The 27774-nt window shown below is 42.3% G+C and overlaps 11 protein-coding genes across 11 annotated transcripts; 2 read left to right on the forward strand and 9 right to left on the reverse strand.

Annotated features, from left to right (window-relative positions):
• Window positions 1–1055: 1055 nt before the first annotated feature.
• On the forward strand, window positions 1056–1782 carry Bfra_009853 (putative 60s ribosomal protein l26 protein). The gene is made up of 3 exons (XM_037340190.1): window positions 1056–1120; window positions 1223–1335; window positions 1393–1782. The coding sequence occupies exons 1-3, from the start codon at window positions 1102–1104 to the stop codon at window positions 1669–1671; spliced, it is 411 nt and encodes a 136-aa protein (XP_037189413.1). The 5' UTR covers window positions 1056–1101; the 3' UTR covers window positions 1672–1782.
• A 252-nt stretch (window positions 1783–2034) lies between these two features.
• Bfra_009854 (putative short chain dehydrogenase protein) lies at window positions 2035–3270 on the reverse strand. The gene is made up of 4 exons (XM_037340191.1): window positions 3154–3270; window positions 2795–3089; window positions 2408–2714; window positions 2035–2357 (listed from the first exon to the last, which is right to left on the reverse strand). Exons 1-4 carry the CDS (start codon window positions 3206–3208, stop codon window positions 2268–2270), a joined length of 747 nt encoding a protein of 248 aa, XP_037189414.1. The 5' UTR covers window positions 3209–3270; the 3' UTR covers window positions 2035–2267.
• A 1155-nt stretch (window positions 3271–4425) lies between these two features.
• On the reverse strand, window positions 4426–5099 carry Bfra_009855 (uncharacterized protein; the record flags this gene model as incomplete). Its single annotated transcript, XM_037340192.1, has 3 exons — window positions 4426–4444; window positions 4470–4622; window positions 4945–5099. 3 exons carry the CDS (start codon window positions 5097–5099, stop codon window positions 4426–4428), a joined length of 327 nt encoding a protein of 108 aa, XP_037189415.1.
• Window positions 5100–6003: 904 nt separating this feature from the next.
• Window positions 6004–6726, reverse strand: Bfra_009856 (putative polyketide protein; the record flags this gene model as incomplete). Its single annotated transcript, XM_037340193.1, has 3 exons — window positions 6004–6186; window positions 6258–6487; window positions 6531–6726. The coding sequence occupies 3 exons, from the start codon at window positions 6724–6726 to the stop codon at window positions 6004–6006; spliced, it is 609 nt and encodes a 202-aa protein (XP_037189416.1).
• Window positions 6727–6834: 108 nt separating this feature from the next.
• On the reverse strand, window positions 6835–8192 carry Bfra_009857 (putative polyketide synthase protein; the record flags this gene model as incomplete). Its single annotated transcript, XM_037340194.1, has 5 exons — window positions 6835–6987; window positions 7026–7146; window positions 7204–7550; window positions 7831–8078; window positions 8144–8192. 5 exons carry the CDS (start codon window positions 8190–8192, stop codon window positions 6835–6837), a joined length of 918 nt encoding a protein of 305 aa, XP_037189417.1.
• Window positions 8193–10490: 2298 nt separating this feature from the next.
• Window positions 10491–12085, reverse strand: Bfra_009859 (uncharacterized protein; the record flags this gene model as incomplete). Its single annotated transcript, XM_037340195.1, has 2 exons — window positions 10491–11129; window positions 11180–12085. 2 exons carry the CDS (start codon window positions 12083–12085, stop codon window positions 10491–10493), a joined length of 1545 nt encoding a protein of 514 aa, XP_037189418.1.
• Window positions 12086–14787: 2702 nt separating this feature from the next.
• Window positions 14788–15488, forward strand: Bfra_009860 (uncharacterized protein; the record flags this gene model as incomplete). Its single annotated transcript, XM_037340196.1, has 3 exons — window positions 14788–15043; window positions 15099–15166; window positions 15204–15488. The coding sequence occupies 3 exons, from the start codon at window positions 14788–14790 to the stop codon at window positions 15486–15488; spliced, it is 609 nt and encodes a 202-aa protein (XP_037189419.1).
• Window positions 15489–16242: 754 nt separating this feature from the next.
• Bfra_009861 (putative alpha beta hydrolase protein) lies at window positions 16243–17298 on the reverse strand (the record flags this gene model as incomplete). Its single annotated transcript, XM_037340197.1, has 1 exon — window positions 16243–17298. One exon carries the CDS (start codon window positions 17296–17298, stop codon window positions 16243–16245), a length of 1056 nt encoding a protein of 351 aa, XP_037189420.1.
• A 1028-nt stretch (window positions 17299–18326) lies between these two features.
• Bfra_009862 (uncharacterized protein) lies at window positions 18327–19291 on the reverse strand (the record flags this gene model as incomplete). Its single annotated transcript, XM_037340198.1, has 2 exons — window positions 18327–18857; window positions 19157–19291. The coding sequence occupies 2 exons, from the start codon at window positions 19289–19291 to the stop codon at window positions 18327–18329; spliced, it is 666 nt and encodes a 221-aa protein (XP_037189421.1).
• A 5196-nt stretch (window positions 19292–24487) lies between these two features.
• Window positions 24488–25383, reverse strand: Bfra_009863 (putative small secreted protein; the record flags this gene model as incomplete). Its single annotated transcript, XM_037340199.1, has 2 exons — window positions 24488–24943; window positions 24994–25383. The coding sequence occupies 2 exons, from the start codon at window positions 25381–25383 to the stop codon at window positions 24488–24490; spliced, it is 846 nt and encodes a 281-aa protein (XP_037189422.1).
• Window positions 25384–26604: 1221 nt separating this feature from the next.
• Window positions 26605–27193, reverse strand: Bfra_009864 (uncharacterized protein; the record flags this gene model as incomplete). The annotated part of the gene is made up of 4 exons (XM_037340200.1): window positions 26605–26793; window positions 26859–26943; window positions 27025–27107; window positions 27169–27193. The coding sequence occupies 4 exons, from the start codon at window positions 27191–27193 to the stop codon at window positions 26732–26734; spliced, it is 255 nt and encodes an 84-aa protein (XP_037189423.1). The 3' UTR covers window positions 26605–26731.
• Window positions 27194–27774: the final 581 nt, after the last annotated feature.

The following is a 27774-nucleotide window of genomic DNA, read 5'->3' on the forward strand; positions in this document are numbered from 1 at the left end:
TCCACCTTGTCCATGGTCGTGACTTGTACGGCGGAATCTTTTCTGCAGTTGGGACATCTTCCTTTCTTCTCGATTTTGTCGGAGTTCTCGCCAGCGCAATCTTTGGAGACTTCTTTGCAGAGGATGAGAAATTCGGTTGCGATTGTGTGATCGCAGGCTTTCCAATACCAGTGGGTTGTTGTGCACATTTTGAGATGTGAGGGTTTGGAGGTTTGGGAGATGATGGAACGAGATGGATTGAAGGAGTGTTAAACTTGGAATTTGGATTTGAGGGGGTATATGGGTTTAGGTTTGACTGTGGGTTCGGAAGTGATATTGTGATAGTTGAAGATGGAGAGAGCTAGAATGGAGAAAAGAAGAAGCCATTAAATATGATGGTGGCGGGATAGGAGCACAAGGAATCACAGTCATGACCTGCTTGTTTGTGTGAATATCGTCATGATGGATTAAGAACACGGAGTTGTCGGGATGAGTTTTCTACCAAGGAGATTATTTGATTTGGATTGTGTGATTGAGATCCATAACTCTATGAATATTTAAGTAATGAAGGTTTAGGGATGATGCATATATCTTGAGTGCTTCCCGTGCTTGACTTCAAACCTGGAGAAACAAGTGTTCGCAAGGAACTTAACTGGGACTGTGATGGAATGAATAGACTGCCTTCTTGGCCTCACGATACAAATTATATGCTTTCTTTAATATAAAGTGATATTGAAAGACTCCGCGACTTGGATGAAAATAATCTTTTTTCAAATGGCTCTCTTCTTCTACATCGTCGGTTCATTTAAGTAGGAAACAATAGCCCCAAAAAATTGTACTGCAGAACTGGTATTATAAATTTCGCCGAACACATTCATCGAGTAAAACAAATAAAACGAACACTGTGAATGATGATTTCTTTCGATATATGTTCCTTCGAATGGGGATCATTGATGGACCCATATTTCTTTTTCTCGATCTTGTGCACGTGATATGCAGCTAAAGATTTCGCTTACACTAGCGTTTTTCGCACACAATTCTCCATTCCAGAAATCTCGGTGCGAAGTTTTTGAAAACAACCAACGACGACGACAAATCCAGGTTCCTCACCAATCCGACAAGATGACGAAGATCAACAGCTGTATGTACCATCAATCGATTATCATCGCGATTCTGCACAATTCACAATTCGATTTCGCCAGTAATTCCATGAGATCGCAAAGCTAACAATGATTTTTTCCAGCCCTCCACTCCTCCAGGAGAAAGTCCCGCAAGGCTCATTTCGATGCCCCATCCAGCGTCAGACGTACCATCATGAGCGCTCCTTTGAGCAAGGAACTCCGTGAGAAGTACAACGTACGTATAAATTATCTACGACAATCTCGATCTTCAACATCTAACAGAATTTTTCAGGTCCGCTCCATCCCAATCAGAAAGGATGATGAGGTTACCATCGTTCGTGGTTCCAACAAGGGCTCCGAGGGAAAGATCACCTCCGTCTACCGTCTCAAATACATCGTCCACATCGAGCGTGTCGTCAAGGAGAAGTCCTCTGGACAATCCGTTCCCCTCGGTATCCACCCATCCAAGGTCATCATCACCAAGTTGAAGTTGGACAAGGACCGTGAGAACATCCTTGAGCGCATCAAGGCTGGTCGTGAGATCAAGGAGAAGTTGAAGAGCAAGGCATAAATTTGGCATATAAAATTGGGTTGGGATTGGCGTGTTTTCGATGAGCGTTACATGCATTAATCCCTGGCTTCTGCCAGCTGGATGTGCTAGGCATAGTCAAATGAAAAATTATGGCCATTTCACATCCTCCGTGCTTGCACGTCTGGTACCACTGTGAAATGCTCCATGGGAGTCCTCCCGAAGCAACAAGTGTCTACGATACTTGTAACAACACGTTGTTGTGTTGTTGATTGCTACACCTGTTTTGGGAGGACTGGCCCTCTACTAACTTGCTCTAGGATTATTGTGACATACATGTTCGTTCTCGTGACCATTTACGCTCATATATCACCTTGTTGACATTTTCTACTATTGTTTTCGAGATAAACGACGAGCGGAGAGGAAATCCAAAGTTTTCCTTATGAAGTTAACTTTCTTGCCTGCAGACTTTCCTCTAGATTTCACTAAAATCTCTGAAGAACGAGAGTTTGATGGCAAGGGACATGATTGTTCTATAATTATGATATCTACTCGTCTTATCGACGGCAATTGACGATCTCTACGCTAGAATTGTCCGATGCGATTTAATAGACTACCGAAATATACTTCATTCAAAATCAAAACTTCTCAACATATGGTCTGACATCCAATTCCTGGGTGAAGTGTGATCTGTGTTGTGTGTGCAAATACCAATATGCATCCGCAATCTATACATCATGTCAGTCATTGACGGCGAGTTCATATAACAAGTACTTACAGCATCGGCCTTGATCTTTCCATCCTCAACCCCTCCGTTCGCTTGCCATTCCTTAGTTCTAGGAATATCAATCACACCGTCAATGATCGCATGCGCAACATGTATTCCTTTAGGACCAAACTCTCTGGCTAAACTCTGAGTGGTTGCTCTCAGAGCAAATTTTCCACTCGCGAATGATGACATTAGAGCACCACCTCTTAATGATGCCGTAGCTCCTGTAACGATCAGGGAGGGTGGATGTGGAGAGTCAGCCACGGAATCCAGAAGGAGTGGTAAGGCTTTTTGTGCAAATAGGTAGAATCCCTTTCTATGCATTCTTTAGCTTTTGTTCTGAACCCATGTTCCCACCGTCTGTCTAGTCAAATAGTTAGAAGAGACATCACTCACCCATTGCTTTCATACCCCGCCTCGTAATCCTCCAAGGTCAACTCCAAAAATGGCTTCCTCACAAACTTGCCCCCTACGTTGTAGACCGCAGCTGCCAATTTCTTAGAACCGTATTGCTTCTTGATTTCTTCGAATGCATTGGATACGGAAGAGGGGTCAGAGACATCGGTGCTGATTCCGATTGCTTGTCCACCGGATGAGGTGATAGCTTTTATGGTAGGCTCATAATTGGCGGGATTACGGGCTAGAAGCACGACGGGGTAGCTAGAGGCAAACTTGAGGGCGACGGAGTGGCCTAAGGGAGGGTGTGTATTAGAATCTCTATTGTCCAGTAGTTGATGTGATATTAGTTAACATACCAGTACCTGCACCAACACCGGCGATGATGCTAAAGAAATTGCCGGATGGAGGCATGTTTGTATTATCAGTTGTGTAGTAGCTTAGAATGGACAAAACTTGTAGTAAACGATCAGAAGACGTTGATTGAGGATCCGTGATGTAGATGAGGGGTACGAAATCAAGGGAAACACAGCACGTTAAGAAGAGTTATATAGAAATTGCGAGATGGGACAGCGAGATGGGATAATGTGTTTGATTGATAATACTATATGCATGAATACTCGGCTTTGTTCAATCAACGGACAGTAAATCTGATGATTAAACTTTTAGCTATGGCATTTGTTTGAAGAGAAATGACGATTGCAGCTTGATGATGGAAGCTTTGTAAGAAGCTCGGTGGGGTGAATACCGATGGGACCGATGATGAGTAATCTGGTAACGTGAAGATAGTGTTTTCCGTTCTTGTCATTTCTGGATGGAAATAGAGGTGGAATCTTATGAAGAGACGGATGAGAACAACGACGAACGAAAGATGAAGATATAAATACACTTCAACATATAGAATCGTCTGAAGAACAGTATGCTGGCCAATGATGGTCGATTAGATCGGTCCAGAACGGAACATTTGCGATTTAATGGTTTCTATCATCGCCACCACGATCTAGACCATAGATCTGCTTCTAACTAAGCACTGCCTTTCTATCATTCATGCTTCACGACCAAACTCTTTTTTACCTTAAGTTTCATCCCTTATCCAACCAATTCCAAATACTGTCCATAAATATCATAATGCTAAGATTTGTTGCACATCTGAAAAACAGCCGGAGACTCGTCTCCTCGATGGTTTGATATCAAAATGGTTTAAGAGCAAATCAATAAATACCATTAACACGCCTACGACCTAATAAAGTCTGGATCGTCTCTCCTCCAAGTTACACGAGATTTGAGTGTGTTATTATCGTATGATAAATCCCGGAGTTTTCTTTCCTTTTAGAAAAGTACAATGAAACGGATCTTTTACTCCTACGTTAAAGAAACTGGAGCGTAGACGATCATACCTACCCCCATGTATATTTACCATCTACTATGTAGATAGCTGCGGATGTGAATGTGGGGATCATGGACCCCTATTTCTGGGAGGATCCCTCGCATGGGGAACAGCAATTGAGGTTTGATATTTAGTTTATTTGTATGGAGGATTGAAGATCTGATGGATGCGAGGCTGGGTAAGTTCAATCAATGAAATAAAAGCCAAAGAAGACGATGGTGAGAATCAAATGTTCTCGCTGTTCTTATTCTCTGAATGCAATTCTGATCAAGTGATGGATTATCATACATAGCACGTGATAGATGGACTTTTATGGAGACCTGTGGACTAGAGACATGCAACAAATAGTTGTCTTTTCTTGGAGAAACATCATGTGTTTGATTCATGATTGGCCGTATTCCTTTATCATCTGACTTTGTGCAACGTCGCCCGACCAATAATCTCAATGACATCAAGACTTATTGTTGTACAGTTGTATAGAAAGGAACCCGTGCCGCAAACCTCAAACACCACCATCATTCATCACCCACACCACCTCGATCCATTTGTATTCCCAATTACGAGCCATTCATCCAATCCTCTTCCCGCAACCCATCTCCCGTCATACACACATTCCTTCTTCAGGACCAAGTGGATACACCTACGATATGCAACAAACGCCGACAGCCTTACGCTTTCCATCCCATACTCACTAGCTTTTGCATATATAAGTTTCATATTTGTCAGCTCATATACCATTCCCTGAAGAGTCTTGAAAATTTACCCCCGAGATGAATATCTGGGGCTTAAAAATGTAACCTCATGAATGCACGAAGATCTCAATCGGGAAAAGTCAGAAGCACAATGTGACAAAACCGCAATAAGTTCATCCGATACGATATGCAACAAAACTTTTTTACTCACAACACCTTGCGACATCTAATTGGTGGTGATTATGCGTGAGCTGCATTTTAGATACAGGAAAGCTGTCCAGCCTTCAACGCCAATAATGCAAGGAAACGTTGTTGATCCCAAAGCCGTTCTCAATCTTATAGGACTCACATGCTCGAATATGGAATCATAGAGAGACTCCGCTCGCCATATCAAATCGCATTACATACGAGCCAAGCTTCTCTTCTCACTGAATCAGAGCTATTTTATCTCCAATATCGACTCTTTAATTGTCAATCTTCTCCCCGCAGTTTAAATTACGGCCGCCCTTCACGTAACACCGGTGGTCAGCACCGGGTGGAGACCGGAGGCCGGTATCCAACAAGCAGCCTGGATTCTGGATTCCTTTTCACACCCCAATCACATATCAATCGGGAAAGTTTTATCTTTTCTAGCCCAGTCTCCTTTCGCGCGGGTTATGGAGGCGCGGAAAAGGCTAAGTAGATGTTCTGCTTGAAACAAGATTGTCTGATAAGCACGGCGTTTTCTTCTATTCATTGAGCCTGGTAGAGGTGTTGTCTATCTTAAAACCAATCGTTGCAGCACGGACTGATCTAGCAAGAACTCGATCTTCCACTTCTCTACGACCTACGATAAACAACGGCTCTTTTTACCCATGTACACCAGACAATACTTATTCAAATGAGCTTTTGATGTGTCTCTTCATTCGGATTCTGGTGCTAAACTTCGCCATGTTTCATACAATGAAATCTAAATGCTCTATATTGATTCTCTCCCTAGCCATCTATATAAGTGCTCTTCCCTGTCTCTACAACCACGATTTTAGCCAATAAACCAACTGCGGCTGTCTTTCCTGAGCTCTTGATTGATGCCGCACCCATGATCTCTAGCACAGTCATTCCCACGACAATTTTTTACCTACACCGATTTCTCAGCTCAATAGCCCCAAGTGAATCAACTTCAAGCGTCTTGAATGACTGGTGGATATCGCGCTCTCCGCAATTGGTCGCATCATGAAAGTGGACAGCGTCTTGCCAATCTCTTCTGCCAGGAATTCCGCAGTGGATGACTCTCCCAGAGTTTGCGGGTTGTTAGAGACCGTAGCAAGAAAGTCCTAGAGTCCCTCATGGTTTGCGGCGATATCATCAAAATTGCTGTTGTTGAGATTTCGGTATACACTCATACGAACATCACGTTTCTAGACATTCCGATTACGATCTGCAGGGTCTGCCATCGACATCTTGTAACCACATCCAATATGGCTCTCGCTGGCGTAGCCATCTGCAAGGAAGCTGGATGCTTGAGACGTTGATTTGGATTTGATAATGGCCAACTCCAGAGTCTCGAGGAGATCATATTTCCGGAGGGTCTGAACTCCGTTGGTCTTGAATTATTGTAGAATGGCTGGATTCTCACTGAGATAACCAACATCGATTACGGAAGTGGATAGACATTTACCATGGCGATATTGATAAAAGGCATCCAAGGACGTACCAGCAGAGCAGTAGTTAGATTGGCCACATTGGCCCCATTGACATGACACTGAACTAAAGAGCACGAAAAAGTCGAGAGACACTGAATCAAAAATATTGTGAAGATTCCATGTGCCTAAAAGCTTTCGCGCTTGAACAACTTCCCAATCTTTGTGAGTCATTTGGACATATAGACCGTCCTATGATAGGATCAAAGTTGGATGTCAATGTCATGAATCAAAAAACGAGCTTACCTTCAAGACCATCCAAGTCGAAACAGATTTGCTCAATCATCCTAAGCCACCAACCAGCAAGTAAGAAACATCAGAGCAAAGGGAGAACTGGCTATGGATATTGAAAATAGCCAGCTGCAGAGAGTTTGAGGGCATGCTAATGACAATCTTTCCGATGTGCTGGATCTTTCGCATGAAGCTGAAAGCTTCCTCTGTTACAAACAGTTAGTGCACTGTGAATTTTGCACCTGAAGATGGGCAACCTTTGAGTTGATAGAGTAATCTATCTGAATGGCATCAAAGACTTGGGTTGGTCTGATTGGCAGGATAGCACCTTCGCGAAAATAATGCATACAATTTTTGAACAATCTGTTGGTCGGAAATGGTTAGCAGGTGCTATCCCAAGGAAATTCTTCTTTGAATAACATTACCTTTTTGACGATCAGAGGTCGTGCAGCACAAATTCGAGAAAGATCCACACCGAAGAAAGATCTGTTTGCAGTAAAAAGATCCATGGCAAGGCGACCTTGACCGATCAAGTCCCGTTTTCCAATCTCAACCATTTTCCCATATTCTGCAACACAGGCCCAAGAGCTGTGTAAGAGATCCCCGGAAAGCGAATTGAGAACCACATCAACACCTCTGCCATTATTTTCGCGCATGAGGTCCGGTAAGAAAGACGCGTTCCGTGAGTTGAAAATATGACTTCGTGGGATATCAAACGTTTCCACCAAATATTCAACCCTTTCCTCATTTTCTCCTGTTGCGTATATCTAGTTATTGTGTTAGTGAGTGGATACTAAGAAATCATTGTCTAAACACTTTGAAGGAAGTGTTTTGGTTCAATTCCACATCAGCTACCTCGTAGCTACTAGGATGATTACAGCCTCAAAAAATGGACTACTCGTCTGAGTTCTTCACTGATCTCTGCGCAGACCATTCGGCCAATCTGAATACCCGCAATCCCGATGCCTCGATAAAAAGAATGGACCAGCACAGTATATGTTACTTATTAGCCAAAGAACAGCCGGTATATTCGCCAAGTCAACTCACCTGGCCAGCTTCTAGTCTTGTAATGTCTTGAAGACCATGTATGACGGTGCTATACACATACAGCATGGTAGCAGCATCCTCAAAGCTCAAAGTATCGGGAATCTTGGCACACAGATCGGTAGTAGTATTAATACTGGTGGAAAATGAGCTGCCATTGAAGGCAAGGACTCGATCTCCAATACTCAGATTGATGACCTTGGAGCCAACTTTCGTAATTATGCCCGCGCATTCAGCACCAAGACCACTCACTATATTGGGCTTTATTTTCCTCGACGATACCCATAGCATAGAGAATATACTGATCAGTTAGCACGAATTGCGAAAAGAGTTGGAAGATTCGCTTTGTTTACCTTGAAATTCATGCCTACGGTATGGATATCTAGAGAGACCTCATCATCTTTCATCCCGGTATCTTTGCGTTGCGCCCAATGAAGAGTTTTGAGTGAGCCTCTCTTCCCAATATCAAGCCGTTTTGGTCCCTCATAGCTTGCGGTTGAGCGAACCTCCTCGGGGATTGAAATCCAATGGAAGCGAGGAATTTATACTACACCATCGGGAATAGCATATTCGAATCCAGGGTCGACTTCATGCTCCCGAGAACGACTCTGTAATTTCTAGAGTACATCCAAAACCCTGTCAAAAGTGGTGTCATCTTGAATCTTGTCGATTTCCAACGTTTCCTACTTGCATTCTCGAGGAAAGCCTTGCCCTCAAAATCTACGATAGAAGCAATACCTTGATCGGGCCTCATCAATCGCTACTTTCCTGGAGCCAACTTGTGTACAGAACCCATTTAACTTACGCAAGAACAGTGCGGTATTTGAGCACGTTGAGTTTGGATTCTGAGGTTGAGAGCAATCATCGAAAGTACGTGCACCAGAGCTGTAGCAAGAGAGACTGTTGCATGCAGAAACAACTCTGAGAAAGAGAAAGCCTAACGTGAATCTCCCACCGGAACTTTGCTTATTAATTTCTTCATACAAGGCGCAGATTACCCGGACAGGCTGTAATGCATTGTGCCGGCCAAACTAAGCTTCACGGACTAACTCCAGGGGACAGCTTAGCTTTGGACGTTTCGAACTCAGTGTTCTGACTAAGATGCTCGTCCCCGCTTGTATGGAGGAAGCCCGATGGCATCAGGAGTATTAGTTAGCTATGAGCACCACGAAACTGTGTCGTAGTAAGCTTCATCTGCCTCCATAATGTTTGAGATAGTAAATGCATCGTAGGTAAAGAGGTGTATTCGAGAGCCCAGTTCCAGTTTTAAGATACTTGAGGAAATTTGATGGGGTTTAGGAAACTGAATACTAATTCAAAGTGAGCTAGTGAATCCAGTGACTTTCTATGGTGTGACTGGCAAGACAGTATGAAACTAAGCTTAAGAGGCAATTGCGACAGGGACTCAGATTCGAATCGAGCCTATAAGTTAAAACCTATCTTACCGCCATGGCTGCGCCGTCAAGATGCCATAGATAAGATGGACGTCGATCAGATTAGATATAAAAACTGCTCGAGGAAGGGACAGTTTAGACTTGCGCACGTAAACCGTCTGGTAGTCTACACATTCTATTTACGAGATTCTCTGAACGTGTTTCTGGATGCCGAGCCAGTGATGCCGGGGCCCACAATCATTGTGAGCCCAAGTGGGAAGCACTGAAGTGGTAATCCTCCGCTATGTTCATAGGCATCCATATACACAATAGCGTCTGGTCTTCAATGGAAACATCTCGAACTGAGAAACCAACATTCGCAGTAGCCTCTCATTTATGATTATATCATCGCAGTCAGAAATTCGAAATCGAGCATGGCGGACTGTAGCCACGATTTACGTGCCATTGTGGACATTTAACCACACGGAATTAACTGCTAAAATATATTCGTGGTATCAACCCCAATCAGAGAATAGCTCACAACCACAAAGGACTATAGAAATACTTATCAGTAGCTTCAAGAGAAGGAAAAAGTCGTTCTAATCTACACACCTATCATTTCGAACTATTCGTATCTGCATAAGATAATGAAAATTTGATAAGTCGAATAGTTATTAGACTCGATATTTGAACTTTGTTTTTTTTGAAGATCTTTTATTCATTTGAATTAATTCATTCAGGGGAATATCATGTGTGTCTCAATTCGCGTTCTGTGACTATATTATTTGATAAGAAGAACTTGGAACCCAGTAAGGTCTATTCTCTTCTAAAAATCGAACCGAGTACAATCTCATCATAAGAGCGACCTTGGAGTATGTATGGGTAAGGCACCAAATGTTGATGGTACCGTGTACCCTGATTGACCCAAACGCGCCCGAAGTTGTGTTCACTTGAGTCAGGTGAAACATTCTTGAGGATTGGGACAGTAACCAATGGAGTGTGGAGAGGTAGTTAATTGAATATGTATGAAGCATGCATTCAGGATCAAGCAACGGGATGATGTTTTTGCTCATGCGTATAGATAAAAATCTTTTTGTCAGAGTTCTCCAAATGAAACCCGTCTGAATGAGAAAGATACAGCATTCGCATAGAAGTAAAGTACGAAAAGTAACGAAGCCCAATATATTACTTAAAGTAACTGGGCTCTCAACTTCTCTGCCAAAGCTTATTATATTCGTGACCTTTGAAATTCATATTCAACATCATTATTACCTTCTATGTAACAGGGTGCTAATAGGAAGGCTCGACAGTAACCAGCGATGAATTTCTCATAAAAGTACTTCCGGCATACGCTGCAACCTTCAAATACCGAGCCTCATTACCAATCGGATAGCTAGTTTCGAAAAGATTGCCTCTCTGAACAGTAGCTACTTCCACGAGATCGCTCTCATTAGTTCCTGTGTATATAACCCAAGCCGTATAATCAGTTGCTCCATTCCAACTCATGTATGCGGTGTCGTTGACTCCTACGACATCTGGATTCCAATGTGGCGTCGCGTTCCAGGATTGTTTGTAGGCGCGATATGAATTGGCGGTATTATCATAGCCGTATTGGATTCGTAGACGAACGTCATCATTACCATCGGGACCGAATTCCGTAAGACGAGTAATGGCACCCCAGCCTATGAATGTATTGCCATTGTCGAGTGGGCTGAATGCTCCTTGGGAATCGCTGAAACCATGGTAGGCAGAATCGTTGAGAATTTTTTCCACGACTAGAGTTTTGTCTACAAGGTTAAGAGAGAGTTGTAGACCATTGGATTGACTGGCTACGTTTTTATCTGAGAACTCATTAAAGCGATTGTTAAGGTAGTGGAGGACGACACTTGTGTTGGTGTAATTGCTGATGCTCGCATGGTGTTGCCATTTCTAATATGTGATTAGTTGATGACATGTGATGGCTTGGGGAAATAAATTACGAAGTTTGCTTCCTTAGGAACCACGAAATCACTTTGTCCCTCGGTGTTGTTGCCCTCAATTTGCCATTGAATCTCACCGGCACCATTGAGATACCAAGTAGTCCAGCAGTGACGACTGTTGACAAGATACCCATCTCCAACGGATGATACCCCATTGATGTGAAACCAATCGAAAGGATCACTCGAATTTAAACCAGTTCCAGAGTTAACGCCTGGTATACGTTTGGAGTATGTGATAGGAATACCAGAGGCAACAGAACCCCAGCTGAAAATTATATCACCGGTTGCAATATCAATCTCGTAGAACTGAGAATCGTACACATAGCCAACGCTTGGACCGCCAATTGGGCTAAGGTCCATAGTGGTAATGTTGCCAGCGCTGACAATTAGGGTATTCGAAGGTGTAATAAACAATTCGTGGGAATCGCCAAAACATGCGAGATCCGTCAAATCAGCACTCGGTAAGGTGATAAGATTTAGTTGTGGACAGATCGTTGTGATTGGCGTATAGGTATCATCCAGTATAGTGATATTTCCATATGCAACACCGCGACTTTTCCGAATGCCTTGCCAGTATGTCAACACAGGTTTGCCCATGTACTCTTGAACCATGAGGTTCGTACTAAACAAGGAAGGATTTGTGGAATCTTCAGCAAAAGCATATGGACCTTGCCACACAAGTTGCCCATCCTCAGTGAAAATTCCACATGCACTAGCTTGAACAGATCCAACGGCGGAGACTGCGGCATTGAGATCCGACTTATTCAAGTGGTTCAGAAGTGGAGTCATGAGTATCAAGCCTGATTGAGTTTCTCCCGTCTTCGTAACATCGAAAGTGGGAGGTCGAAAATCGACCGTAACGTAACTCTGGGTGGGCCACAAATTGAGTGTAGTGGACAATGACATCTTGAAATAACGCGAACAGAGACTAGAGAGACTAGAGACATTGAGAGTGTTGTAAAGTATGAAAGAAGGTTGCAGTGGAGAGAAATTCGATCCCTTTATATCTCCATTTTATATCTACTCCACAAGATCTTCTACTCGCTGTCTGATATGGAAGTCATGAACTGCATAACATTTCCAATGAATGAATAACTTTACCAAATAGGTATCATGCCGACAAGTGAGATGAAACCTCACGATATGAATAGCATAAGGGCTCTAGATTTAAGGAATCTGTTATCAATGTCCAATCCAGACAACTGTGCCTTCTGCGATCTTCAACATTATGATCGATGGCCAGGCGCAATGCCTGCTCCTGTCATTCTTGACTAGAAACCATGGATGATCTGGTGTGTTTTAGGTGATAGGATCATCCTTTACAGTATGCACCATCTCCTAGTTAATCGATGACAGGTAGTGAATTTGTCTAAAACACTATGTTTTGCACCAAGGACTATAAATAGCGGTGAAAGGGCACAAGCATTTCGAAAATTTGACTGATTTTTAAATCAAGTAAAGTGCCCACAGCTCAAGCAAGCTGATTGTACATTATAGTGATTTTGATTGGCTGAAGCTCTGTCTGCATAATCAAAGGTTTTATGATCGAAAATTGTATGATTGAAGAGGTGTTGGGTTAGGAGGGAGGGGGGATGTGTGGAGTGTGCTCTCTTGTTCTTGAGTGGGCCTCTCTGCTATTGAATTTCAGGCTCTGTGTGCATTGCACACCTTCTATTAAAGAAGCAAGTGCTGGGTAAGGGTGGAGAAGGTCTCCGTCCATTACCTCAAGATATCTCACATGGCTCACACTCAATCAACAGTAATCTCGGAAGTATTATGGGATTTCAATTTAGGTAGCTAGCTCTGGTAGCTATGAGCAAAAGTTCTTATGCACGGACTGCTTATGGAGCATGCACGTGACCTGACTCTGACATCAAGTTATCGATTGCTTGCGGTCGAAATACCTCACATTCATTTGAATAGCTCTCTTCATCGATTTTGAGTTAATGTTCTACTGCTTACGTAGGTAGATGTATATTTGAATATTGTTGGTCTCAGATTCAAGACTTTGGATTATAAAGATATTGATATTCTGTAATAATTGAAGTACAGTCTGAATCTGAGATAGTCGACAGATATATGTCCATCGAAGAGCATGTATTGTAAGTTGATCATACCATAGATCATGAGTAGTGAGAGGCGAAAGTGTTATCTGCTTAGTTGTGCCGTCGAAATCGTGCTGTTCATCGTATCACTTTCTTCTCTAGTAGTAATGTACTTCTCGCTTCCTCTTCATCTCGTTCTCTTAGTTCGAGCCAACTCCCAACCTGGGTGGTGATGAAAGGCTTTGGTGTTGAAGTGAGCCCCCGATTGGGTGCAGGTGATGAAGATACATGAGGGTCATCTTTGAACTGTATTCCAAGCAGTGAATTTGGGAATACCCTAAGATTTATCATGGCTCTCTCCAATTATACCATGGTTCGAACCTCATCGTGAAGGTTGCGCAATTCGCTGGAACCGTGGAAAAAGACCACGAATGGCAGACAATCTCCTCTGTATACAAAATCTCCACACTTGCTCGACATAGGATCTCACACGAAAGTTGTACTTCGACGTGCACAATCCCAGACGAGGGCTTGCGGAGGTGTCTTCATTCTCAGAGTTAGTTGTGAGTTCTATATCTCGTGAGAAGTGAATGGTAGAAAGAACAGGCCCCTATTGAAAGGCGAGAAGGTCACAAGGGGTTTCTCTTTCAAATCTGCACTCGCAGACACAAGGGCTTTAGATAATGTGTGCGACGTGCGCCCCCGATACCGTAGGGACTATATGTTTCCATGTGTTGTATTTATATCAGATAAAAGGCCTCTGGCGCTTGGGCAGTAAAGTCTTGTAGGGAGGGGGAAGCATGCTGTTCTCTCTCCTCCAACAAATAAAGACAGAGAGAAAGGAAGAAGTGAGTTCGAACAGGCATCCAGTACTCATCCGAAGCTCAAGGTTAGTTACGCTTTAAGTCAGCGTGAGAAAAATTTCCATAAGTAAACAAACAAGTGAATTTAATCTATTTTCCCACTTCCATTAGCGAATTTGAAATTTCTTCCTTACAGCCTCATTTTTCTTCTCCTTTCAATCACAACTTCCACTCTCCCACTCTCCAGTTTTGTCATCCTCAAGTCCTGTTCGATCTATGATCTCTAAAGACGAAGAAGCTCAACTTCTTCAGAGATCGTAGATTGAACGGGACTTGAGGGATAAACTCCATGCACCAGGTTCATTTCTTCTGTCGCTATCCTTCCAATCCTGTTTATTTACCAATGAGCCATTCGATCTATATGATATCTGAGGACAAAACGCTTTCAAGTTTTTAAATATTTCGATCATCCGGTTGACTTGGTAGGTAGCCTCCACGCGACAATCACTCATCTTCAATCGGCTGGGAATGGGGATTTCTCGCACTTTTTTCCTCTTCCCAGCTGCCGATCTTCCTTTATTTCGACGTCTTGGGATTCAGTCAGAGATGCATGCATAAAGGCGAGCGCAGCTACGTCTAGATCCATCTCTACAGATTCTGTTTACGACAAGAGTAAAGTCTTCGCCATAACGTCGTTTCCGCCACTACTACCTTCCCACTTCCAATCAACTGACAGAAATTCTACCGTCAACAACCTATAATGCGTCACATTGCGCGATTCAATATACCTCCGAGGATGAATACAGTCTGGAATGTGGATTCTAGCTGTTACTGTAAGGCTCAGCAGAATGTTCAGAAGTTACATTTGATTGGGATCATTCGACGCATTGAAGTTCGCACCGAGTATCTCAGTTTTAGAGCAGTACCCTTTACCACATTCGACGCCAGCATATCGCGATGGATATCAATTTTTTTTATAGCAGACAGCATAAAGAATACGCTAGCAGAAATATTATGTAGCTCCAACGTTGCTTTCATTATCGATGTTGCTCATGCTAACTGATTTTGTAGATGCCCTGAAAAATGAGATGATTCAGAATATGCATCAACCGCTGCAGATGACCATTTCTTCGTTCCAAGTACAAACCGGTTCCACACATCAGTTACGCTACATAGCACATTCAATTGCCGAAAATCATCTCTCAATTGTTCCCGTGCTATCAAGTCAACTATCAAAATCCTAGGAAGGCAAAGCAAGGCAAAGCATTTCAACAAAGGAGAAGGACTCGAATCGATCAAACCGCAAACAAGAGACTCACCACTATGGCTCAATCATTGATGGACCTTCTTCCACAAAGCCTTCACCTATTCGACCACGATAACTCACCAAGATCCACCAGAGCTTTCCAGCGAATGGGCCATGAATCTTTCCCTCTTCCGATTCACACGTTGACGACATGAATTTCTCCTTTGGTTCCCACCCGATAATGAACAGCCTTTAGCAGACGTGCCCTTTCGGCTTCATGCTAGCTTTCATTGCCACTACTCTTCTTGACCTCCTTTCTGCCACCCAAACTTCGTAGCTAGTCCCTGTAATTCACCAACTTTCAGAATCATATGGACGAACCTAACCTTTTTCAGAACGATCATGTTTGGGCTGGCAATGGTTCCGCTAAACTCTTGTGGCGCAGGAAAAACGTACTGACGCGTGAATTGTTAGTTAGGAATCGAAGATTTTCATCAAGAAATTAATCTCCGTTGAATCTTTTGAGTGGACGCTGATACTGGTGATCATGCACTTTGCTAATGACTATGATTGAATCGTTTTCGCTGGCTTGCTATTGTGGCAGAATTTCTTCAAGTGATTTGTCCAAAGCGTCCCAAATAATCTACCCGTGCACTTGATGTTGTATATCCCTCATGCCACCAGGCCCATATCTTACTCAATGATCCTCTAATCTTCACCCCATCAGATACATTCCTACAAAATTCAAATCCAGTTCACTCAATCATAAATTCCATCTCCTTCCAAGAACCTTGCTACTCGCCCAAAAAACTCGTACGATCCATCAGCTTTCGAAAATATGGGGAAATCATGAACTTCATCCTTTCCAACCACCGATTCTACTTTTACACCTGCCTGACGTAGATGATGGACGAATTTTCGTATACCTTTATATCATCAATACTCAGTTATCACACACAGAATCAAACATTAAAACATACACATACCTGGACAAAAAACCTCTGCATCTCCCCACACAACCATACACCTACAAAGCCCCTTAAATTTATACCCCTCTGGCAACATCCCCCTCGCCGGACTCAAAAGCGTCTCCCTCAACTCCGGTCTATTTTCACAGTACTGATATCCCGCCATTGCGAGCATTTCACTATTCATGAAATCCAACTCTACTAAAGTTCCTTCCTCTTCCTCACCCACCCCCTTCCCATCAAACCTCGACGCCAAATCCACAAATGGAGAAATCAACACCGCGTTTTCCGGCATCGGAAAACTATACCTATTAAGATACAATAAAAGCGTAACCACAATTCCCGCACCTCCCGAATCTCCCATGATCGAGATATTCTCCTGACGATATCCCATCTCGAGGAGAAAATGAAATGCCGACAATGCATCTTGTAAGGCTGCTGGAAATGCCGTTTTGGCAGTTACGCATTTACGGAAATTGACGCTGAAGATGGGGATATTGGTTTTCTGCATCACGTGCCAGGGAATAGAAGATGTAAGCGGATGGCCTTGTACCATTCCGCCGCCTACGAAATACATCATGATTTTTCTTTGTGACATTGGGGAAGAGGTGCCGCCAACAGGAGGCGAAAGATTCCGTGTCCATTGCCAGAAACATGGACAACTTTCTGGTTTGATGGTCGGATGTGATGCATCACCCTTAAGCCAGAGTTCAGCTACTGGTGGTATGACCTCCAATTGTACATTTTGATCGTCGGTGAGTTTGGGGATGGAACAGCGGGCGGGAAAGGAGAGAACATCTTTAAGGGGTTGGGTACCAGGATTTAGAGACCAGGCTATGTGGGAGCCGATGAGGAGAGAGGCACGGTATGTAAAGGACCAATGAGGACGACCATAATAAGAAAGAGAGAATAAGACAGAAAGAAAAACAAGGGGTATCTGCGGCGTAACGATCAAAAACGAATAAAAAAGCCGAGCTACGCGGTAGCAGTGTTGAGTAAGCCGAGACGTACGTTGCCAAGCGCGGATATGAGAGTTTGTGGGGTACGGGACACGCATATTAAAATAGAATTTTGAGTTACTCGATAATCGATATTTCTTCTGCAGAAAGAGGGTGAGGCAGATCCCAAATCGATAACGTGCATAGGTAAGAAATGCATCTCAGAAATGAATCGTTCGAATCACTAGTTTTTCATATGCTTGAAACACGAGGTTGGGGAATGATCGTCCCGTTTCATTGGGCTTCAGTTCATCCTATCAGATGCGAAAGACGGAACGAACTACCGTCAACTACCGGCACGCATGAAGCTAGGCAGGGACGGGTAAGGCATTTTGCCGAAAATAGTTAGGGATTCTGCGGGTGGTAAAATATTGAAAGTCACCTGGTGTTTTTGTATTTTTTGTACGCGTTGACCATTGAGATCGGTGGGTTTATCATTGACTTTTTGGATTCGAGGGGGTGGGAAAAAAGGAGATTGGGTGGTGCCATGTGATGATATGGGTTTCGCGGGATTTGAGAATATTCGACTCGATTTGAACTTTTGAAATACGTTGAGTCTTCTGCATACATGATCCATGATATTTGGGATCGAATATGGAAAACGACAACATGTGTGAATAAAACAACATCTCATATCAAATAGGGACAACAGTATCATGTGTTTAGAATATGTATTTATTGATCTATCCTACAATTTCTCTGTGATATTTTTGTTGTCAAAGCAACAGTCTATCTACTTGTCTCGACTTATCGCGTGTCGTGCTCGGTTCCCCCTCCACAAAATCTTGTCTCGGGACCTCTTCTCCATAAATGGCTGTGCGTTGGCTATTTGCCTAACCTATTCCCTTCAACCCTACTGCAACACAGCGTCTGCCTCCTCTTTGGGGCATCGACATGCATGTGTGTTCTTCATTCTGCCTTCATAAAAATGATCTCTTCTTCATCTGACAAAGTCTATCTTGCCAGTGATTCGTTCCATCAAATAACCTCATATCGTAGCGAGTATCCTCGATCATAGTGTAACTTCGTAATGTAACTTTCGTCATGTAACCTATTCCAATCTTATTCCCAATGTATCCCATTTCCCTCAAGTGCCCGCATAAGGTCTGAATCCATCGTCCTTCCCCCGACTCCAAGCTCTCAATCTGCCTTTAATCTTCGATCCTAGTGGTTGTGCATCTTTGATTGATCCCTCATCCGATTCATTCGTACTCTCAATGATACTGCATCTACTTCTTCCCAATGACTCTGAGCTTGAAAAAGGATTACTCATATCCATACTCGCTCTCACCCCGCTAAGTATCTTATTGCTTGTAGACATAGCAGAAGAGTAATCATGACTCATTCGTTTCGAAGAATTCGTAAAAAAGGATAGCGAAGAAGTAGAGTTGTGAGAAGAATGTGAGGAATTAGAATTAGAAGAGCTACTCGAAGAAGTTCGCGATTTGGATTTGCGGGGTGATTTGTGAGACGACTCGTAGGAATCCATTTCAAGGAGGATGAGTTGTAGTTGTGAGTCTGTTTGGGCGAGATTAGGGGCCGTGGAGGTGAGAGGAGGTCCTTCGATGAATTTGGAGGGACGGAGTGTGGCTTTCGTGTTGGGTGAGGTAGACATTTTCTAATGATTGTTGGTTGTAATGCCTTAGTTGTGTTCGGATGTTGGGTTTCAATGTAGATATCTAGGTGATGTTTATAGATAACCTATAATTCGTTCTGTATATATAGAAGTATATCAAGCGTTGTAAAGTAATCTCAATACGTAGTAGATTGACCCATACACAACCTTGAAAAAAAGATATAAAGATTCAAGATAGTATATGAGCAAAACAGCGAATATCCAACAAAATATAGAAAAGCATTCAAAGAGATCATCCACACCCCGAGGGAAGACCTACACTTTTAATAACTGGAACATACATACTGACTCAAATCCATCCGTTCCATGTGCGTCGTAACTCCGGCTTCCTTGAGTAAAGTCAAAAAGGAAAAAAGAAATCTTGCGCCCACCAAGCCGCGTTTGAACAAGGGTTTCTCTTCACATAATTCTGTCATAGTGGAGCTCCCAAAAGCCTAAATTGTCACCCCTCACAGACCCTGCATATAGGTATCACTACCTAAAGTACTAAAACTCCTAAAAAGTAATTTGTAACCTCACTGGTCACTGGTGCAAGCATTTTTTGCCCCATGCCACCTCATCTGATACGAATACTTGTGTGTATTTTGGTGGATGATCTGCCAAGTATTTCAAGACAGTTTATGTATATGGATGGAGTTTTTGACGTTTTTAATAAATCAGAGGAAGACTATTGGATAGAGAGGATGATGATTATTTGTTCATAAACTGGAATTCTGGTTTTCTAGGATTGATCAATAATTTGTAAGTGTCGTTGAAGGATCTCGTGGAGATAAGGCTGGTAAGGTAAGATAGATTGGCGAAAAATGAAGGGGCATCTCCATTCAATCAGTCCATTTCCGATGCTTTTCATTTCCACAATTTCTTGCTTGTAATTTTTCCTACATCACATCACATCACACTACATAAATCCCCTCTCAATTTCTTTAAATTTTCTTTGACTATTATAGCATCCTGCGTATACACTCATAAAACGGAAGTCATGCGCATAACGCATTTTATTTAATATCTAGGTATTTAAGAACTTTGATTCCGGGGCCCGTCCTACCTTTAAGCCCACCTGAGCAAGTACGAGAAGTATCTAAAAACAAACCCTATATCTCGTACTAACCGATAAAATCCCGCTGTGCCCGTGTCTCTCACGTTACGACTTACGAATACATAGAACTGCGGAATTCACGGCGGTGGCTTGTGTACGATGTACTTGTAATACTCAAGTTAAGGATTTACTTAATGCGTACGATGTACAAACAGGTAAAGGCTCTCGCATACGTATGTTCGCAATCAATAACAAATCCTTTATTAGTCTAAAATGGAATTGGATTTTGGCTGTATTAAATCTGGACCGACGTCATAAACCGTTGGATTTCTTATTCTTTCGCGGAAAATGAATCCAGGATAGGGCGGTATCCGAGGGTGATGATCTGGACTTAAGGGTTTGTGGTCAGGAAGGATTACAAGCTCACTGCTTGTTATCTGAGCGAGGTGTTCATGGCGGTCAATTGTTTGCATTCAGGATTATGGTGGTAGGATCTGGGGAAAAGAGTCAAAAGAAAAGTGTGACGATGCTCGATTCGATGTGTTTATTGCTTATGATTTTTACCTTGTGTATAATTTGGAATGATTTAGTTAATGCTCCCAGTTTGACAGCTGGTCATTCTGTGGAGTTTTTAGGTTCCTGCCTCTCTTCTTTCTATAAACAGACTCATTGTCTGACGACACTGCTACCAAAATATATTCCATATACCTTCGTAGGATTAATGTCTAATCGTTATATCCTAAATCCTTTCTTCCCTATCCCTTCCAAAACGGCAAGGAGCATCCGGCCTAGAATCTCCGCAGAAGCATCCGATTATGTATTTTATGATTTCAAACATAATAAGCTCGGAGTCACGGAGTGCTCGGCCAGCCTTGGGATGATCTCAAGGTCCAGGCCAGGTCTGCAAAAAGAATCAAGAGAATCGCCATACCCTTTTGACGCTCCCATCTTCGATCCTTTTAAATACAATATATCAACAATCATCGAATAATTTTTCATCAAAAATCTCCCCATTGATCTTGTAATTCTTTCAATTATTTACTAAACAATTGTAGTAGCAAACAATTGAACGTGCTCGGGGATATAACTTTCCGAAGTTGTGAGAGCGTAAACATATTCCCATAGGCAACGGAATAACAGGCTACGTTCTAAGGCCAACAACGGTTTCGGACATCCGTACTCGTACCTGCCTACAATAATTGTTATTAGGTCCTGTGTCATTTTTGTAATTGTAACATCAAATTTGGCTACCTGGATACTTACTTCTATTTGGAATGTAGCACCAATAATGGTCCGGCAATGGTTTGAGTCTAATATTCCTCCTCACGTGGTCTGGTAATGGGTGATTTGAATTGAGTTGCCCTCTCGAGGAATGATCATAATTAGGTACTTAATGAGGAAATTATACTTTCTCGTAAAATTTGTTGTGTACGAACCGTTTTGTTGATCGATTAGAGTCAATTGACAATGACCATGGGTGAAAACGTTCAAATAATACTTTACGATTTTTTGGTGGAAAAGATACTGACTGTTGTCTAGGGAAGAGAGAGGGGCAGGAAAGCTAGTGTTTAAAACTGAAGATATACATGAATACCTACCTAGGTATAATTACAAAACACACTGAAGAGAAGTTTATTAACTACCTACCGGTACCTACATAGATCAGCCGGACTCTTGGAGTGCTGATTTCGGGTTTGCTGTAAGGCGATTAGACGATAATAGATGGAATTGAGTTTCTACAATATGTTTCATCTTGACCATAATATCCTAATCACACAACAATGCATATCGAATATATCAGCAGCCAGTATCAGCATGCATGCCATGCATGTATCAGCCTCAGGATTAACTAATGCTAAACCCACATCTAACGCCACCACGCCTCAGCCAACCAATCATTCTACAACCCAACCACACAAAGTTTCACATCCCCAGACTTTCCAAACTGTGTAGATCTCAATCTCAAACAAGTAGCCAAATTCCAGACCAGTATTCAACATAACACGAACAACCAAGCGGCTTTAGCTCACTTGGGAGAGCGCCAGACTGAAGTCAACTTCATGAACCTAATAGATTCTATCATCTGTTTATCTGGAGGCACTGTGTTCGATCCACAGAAGCCGCATTCTGCGATCTCAAGTCCACTCGAGATAATTCCCTTTTGCTTTTGCTTGCGTTTTTAACTCACCAATCGCTTTTCACATCACTTTTGTGTAATTTTTCGAAATGGAAAAATATGAGAAAATTGTAGTGGGGTTAACAGGCACAAGCGAAGTATAGCTAGCGGATACAGTGGAGTGATAATATAATTTCACCCCGCTTTCACTTGAATTTGTGTGATTTACGAAGTAGAGAAGAATTTCTGGTGGGGTTAATGAATTGAGTTTATGATCTAGAGAAGATTATGCTTTTTAATTTGTTCATGCTGTGTAGATATCCAGAAATTTACGGGACTTTTACATATCGCATTAAATTATTGGTCAACAAGAAAGACCCCTCCATGACTCAGTCTTTTGCAGACCCAAAGAAAAATTTGAATCGCTCGAGACTGATATCAAAATCTACCACTCCCCCGTAGAACTAACCTATTCTTTCCATTCGTTCCAGTTTGATTTGGGTTGGGTGGGGAAAGAACCCAATAGTCGTCGACATCATCTATCAACATTCCCTTGTGAAATCGAACAAAAATGCAAAAGAAATGACTTCTAGCATCGGATTCAAACCGATGGAACTCAGGGTTACTCCCTACGTAGGGCTCGAACCTACAGCCTCAAGATGCCATCTCATAGGTTTGAGGCCTATTAGAAGTCTTGCGCGCTACCATTGCGCCAGCAGGGAAATCATATGATTTTGTATGATTAGATCGTCAGTTTTGGGTATATGTTATAACTAACAAGTAGTGCCTCTTCTTGTTCAGCACAGCATCATCGATATCTTCATCCATATCGGCTTTCGATAGATACAATTGTCAATTTCTTCAGACATTTAGTATAATTAATTCGGGTATTTAAACTGGCTAATTTGCTTTCATCGGAACAGATCGTTTCTCGACGAATTTCTCTCAAATCTATCTCAAATTTAAAGCAATCGTTGTGGGAATATCAATGTGATATAAAATTCTACTGCTCTCTTTAATATAGTTCTTGAAATGTACCGTCAAGAGAGGGGTATCATATCAGCGAGCTCAGGTATACTGTCTGAGCACCTTTGATACTACTGGCTGCAAGTGATGATGTATCTATCTATTTGTTCATCCATCCATCCATCCATTCATCTATCGCAATGCGAGAGTAGATATTAAGATGGAAAAATTTGCAGTCTTTAAATCAAGCTTGATTCCTTTGTCATTTACATGAGAATATAAAAAGAGAGACATAGCATCTTGGTATTGCGGGGTGGTGGGTGAATTTGAGGGTGCTAGATATTGATCCATATGATGGCGGCGAGAATGTAATGACAGTAACATCCTGTTTCTGTTGCGGAACGATTCTTAATCTCGAGTCAATGTTACCTAAACTTTTGAGAAACTCTTGTGGAGTCGACAGCATCGCCACATACGAGCATCTCCTATCAATACAGTACTGGTTGTATGGTGCTCAATATAAGTTAAGTCGTCTTACCCCTTGCAACCTTTAACCTACATACTATGGAATTCAAAGACTATTATCATCAAGTTTAACATCGTTGTCTCACTCCTCGAGAAATTTCTCGCTATCTATGAAAATCCCACTCACTTGTGATATTCCTTTATCTTTGATGAGATCAGATGCTGTTGATATGCTATTCCTTCTATCAATTCAGGGGATATATGTCAACAACTCACTACCAAGTTATTTTTTCAAATTGTCGCTCTTAGAAAAAGCTTTACGCGTGCAATCAGGGCGAGAGCCCTATAACCAGACTGCAATTAGACAATGAAAGATATTTCATTCCCTGAATTTCCCAATCTCAATTTTGACATCAAAACCTTCCACAACATTGAGTTCGATTTGCAGTTTGAAGTTGTTTAGATATTAGATGTTACATTTCAGAAGCTATCCGGGACGGTTGAATACCTTAAAGAAGGGTAGAACGTCACTATGAAGATTTCTTAGAAATCGTGTGATAGAGCTCCTTCACTCTTTCATTGAGAGATCCGAAATACACATGTATTCGTTTTCGAAAAAATGAGTCATTCCCGTAGAGATGAAAAGAGATCCAGCTAATGGCCCTTTGAAAGTAGTCCTTGGAGGCAACCGAAAAAGCTTCGGGGAATGTGTATGATCAATAAAAGTGTAGAAGCTCTTCAATGGTTTTGATCTTAAATTTGGGAGTGGTAGGAAGTGGTGGTATTCTGAATACTCAGAAGTATCTTTCAAGAGGACAGGTCTTGTATATTGAGCAGGCCACTCCCATGGTTGATAAACAGGTTCTCGTCGGTCAAGCAATCAGGAAATAAGGTACTGGTTCGCAACTGATCATGATTTATCGTTGCCGCTCAGTAAATACAACAAGCTCGAATGAGCAAAACCAATCCGAAAAAGTTACCACTTGTAAATCCCATCTACCCTCACCCACTCAACTACCTAAAAGCACCTCAACCCGCCATATAAGCCGCTGTATCTCCTATCAATGCATCTCTCTTCCTCTGCACCGATCTAATCAATTTCGCCGCCGGATTTGGACAATTCCCAAGCACACAAACATTATTTCCACAACATGTATCCCAAGCACACACATAAGCATTTGGACAATCTCCATCATCATAGCAATCTTTAGCTTCAGCACATCCGACATTCTCACCGCAGAAGCCAAGACCTGTAATAGTGTTGAAACAGAAACAAGTAGAATCGACAGCGCACGGTTTGATGCCTTCTTCGCATTTGGTGGGAGTACAGGGAATGGTGTTGCAGGTACCGTGCTCACAATAGCCGGTGTCACAGACGTAGCCGCAGGAGCCGCAGTTGAGGGCATCTTTCATGAGGGCTTTGCCTGTGGGGCAGACTGGGGGAAGTCCGGTGGTAACGGTGGAAGTAGTGAAGGTTGTGTATGTCTGGGGGTTTGTTAGTAGATTATTTTGAATGATTTGGAGAATACACATACAGGTACAGTATCGGTAATAGTATCAGGCAAAATTCCCCAACATGAACACGCACTCGAGTAACGAGCTTCGTTTGAGCAAGCACTAGCATATGATGGAAGTGAGAATGTAGCTGTTGCTACCGCTCTTCTTCCAACGGTGGATACTTCGGTAATTGTTGTCAAGATGGTAGATGTAACAGTGACATTAATAACATCGACTGTGCAGAAGTTTTCCATGTAGTCGATGCAATCATCATATGCTATAGCTTGTTGAAAAGGTCCACGAAAGTCTCCACTAACTGCACGATAACAATTATCTGCATTGCAACCTGAAGTTTCTGGGGTGGTGATGGTGTTAACATCTGCGATGCAGATTCCTGCAATAAGAAGTAGTATGAGAAAACTGAGCATCGTGAAGTCTAGTGATGGATTCTAGATCTTAAACACATCTAAAAAGAAGGAACTGCAAAATTCTCATGAAGGTGTTGAACCTTTATAATGAAAATTCTGAGCCGCATCAAAATTTTAGACCCTGACTGTACAGCTGTATCCCATACCGACGCCTCTCCCATATCTATCACAAATTTCAGCATGGCAATCCTTCCTTCGGGTGCCTGACCATGCGATTACTACCTTGAAAAGCATGGTATATGGTGTACGAACTGAGGGGATATTCAGGAACGACAATAAGGAAAGACCGAGTTTAATGTCTTGGTCCTTGTTCATGTTGTGAAAAATGCAGTGTTCAAATATTTGCTCAGCTTTTGAATATCTTTGATGTTTACAAAGAATAGCACTAACCACTCATATGATCGGAGATTTGCACGAATACGTTATCGACCCTATTGAATTCTTGTGTAGAAATTGATCATGATCTAATTCTCATCATATCATATCGTATCTTGAAGTAATTCTCGTTGTTTGCTTCATTGATATGAAGGGGTGGGGTAAGCTACACAAAACCCGTTGAAATACGACCGTTTTTTTTCTAAACAGCACTCACTAGTTTAGAGTAGAGCACAGTGCTCATATCTCAAGCAACATGTTGAAGGCAAATCAATCCCAGTGAGCAGCTGGACATGAAAACTCCAGAAGAAAATACTTGAACGACTCAACTGAGGTAACAAACGAGAACATGTAATGCAAGATCCCGCAGAAGCCTGCCTCGGCCGTTTGCAGGAAAACATGCAAATTTCATGGAATCCACCAAGCAGATATTCCGACAAGTGAAGTCTGCAGTGTTGGTATCCTTCTCGAGTTTGCCCTAGCCTCAAGCAGTCACCGAGGAGATAATGTTTGTGTAGCTAGGTAGGGATCGTAACATCGTCAGATGTAGATCAGACCTTTTCAACCAGAGATTTGCCAGTCGCGGAGTACAACATGTATTACATAATCGTGAATATCTTTCAACGTCATTCAAAGATTTGATATGGTGCGATGTGAACACAATTTTATTCTCTGCCAAAGAAATATACCACCAGTTCTTCAAATGACAATCGTCACCACCAACCTAAGAGGACTGAATAGGATGTGATACCGCAGAACACATAAGCATCTCACAATATCACGATACAGTTATCTCTTAGGACACGAGAAAGAATATGTTATGAAATTATATCATTGTTGCTAACTCAATACTTTGTAGTCATCATAATTCATCATCAACTTGGGACTGATAGAATATCCGAAATTATCTCGCCGTGCACAGCCGACGTTCCCATCACTCAAAGTGCAGACATTACTGAGTTTTTGAGACAATCTAAGAAGCCTGTCCCCCCTTCTTGCCAGCCTCGACTGGATCAACCTTTCCGTGTGCAAATTCTGGTATGGATCGTTAGCATCGAATTTTCGTGAATGAGGAAAAGCATATTGGAATGAACACATACCGCCTTTGCCACTACCACTGCTGCCAGTGGTGGAGGGGCTCTCGGTGCTTTCGTCGCTGGTGGATCCACCCTTGGCTCCAGCTTCCTGTAATTAGGGGAGACTGATTAGCATGTTGAAACACATAAAGAACAGAGATTGCTGAATAGGCAATAGGGTGATTCTTACAACTGGGTCGACCTGGCCGTGAGCAAACTCGCCAGTTCCAACTCTCTTGTCTGGAGTACCGTCCTCCTTAAGACCTCCGTGCTCTAAAAAAGGTATTAGCAATGTTCATGCCATACAGAGGGGGGGAGGGGGGGTATAACTTACCAGTTGGCTTGTATGTTCCACTCATTTTGAGGTTGGTTGGTGGTGTTTTGGTATGTTGTTGAGTTGTTTAAAGGATTGGAATGGCTGGAAAGCGTGAATTGTTGGGTTATGATTAAAAAGGTTTGACAGGAAATATCCAAGTATATATAGCCATTTCAACCTCCTGCTTGCTTGATTCTTTCGCCCCGGAGCATAACTCCGCTCAGTATCGATAGGAGGGGTAAGTGAATGATGCTAAACTTGATCGGAATAGGCAACAATTGAAGCAGTAACTTGTTTTCGATGAAGCAGGTTCAATGGCATTGCGCCTTTGCTGTAACATTTAACGCAGAGATCCTGATATCATTTTACCATGATGTCAATGGATCGTTATAAACCCTGTACCTAAAGCTTTTCCGAGTGATGATTGGAGAGGATCTAACTGCCCCCCTGGCTGCCAATACCGGATTCTCAAAAAGCCATCAAAAAGCAAATGGTGAAGTTATCCTGGGGAAAACGAGAATGATGAATAGATTGATACTTAGATATTCTGACGTAGCAACCTGGCAAAGCTAGGCAAGATCAACAAAACAAAAACAAGATCACGAATGTAAACGGCACGGCACG

This window comes from Botrytis fragariae (genome assembly GCF_013461495.1).
Source record: "Botrytis fragariae strain BVB16 chromosome Unknown tig00000163, whole genome shotgun sequence".
In the NCBI taxonomy this organism is placed as follows: Eukaryota; Fungi; Ascomycota; class Leotiomycetes; order Helotiales; family Sclerotiniaceae; genus Botrytis; species Botrytis fragariae.

Excerpts from the sequence above, each read along its gene's own strand:
- Bfra_009853 (XM_037340190.1), top strand. Across the intron at positions 1,336-1,392 it reads AACTCCGTGAGAAGTACAAC|GTCCGCTCCATCCCAATCAG; the intron begins GTACGTATAAAT and ends AGAATTTTTCAG.
- Bfra_009854 (XM_037340191.1), bottom strand. The coding sequence starts at position 3,208 with ATGCCTCCATCCGGCAATTTCTTTAGCATCATCGCCGGTGTTGGTGCA. Across the intron at positions 3,090-3,153 it reads CGGTGTTGGTGCAGGTACTG|GCCACTCCGTCGCCCTCAAG; the intron begins GTATGTTAACTA and ends ACCCTCCCTTAG. Across the intron at positions 2,358-2,407 it reads GAAAGATCAAGGCCGATGCT|ATTGCGGATGCATATTGGTA; the intron begins GTAAGTACTTGT and ends CATGATGTATAG.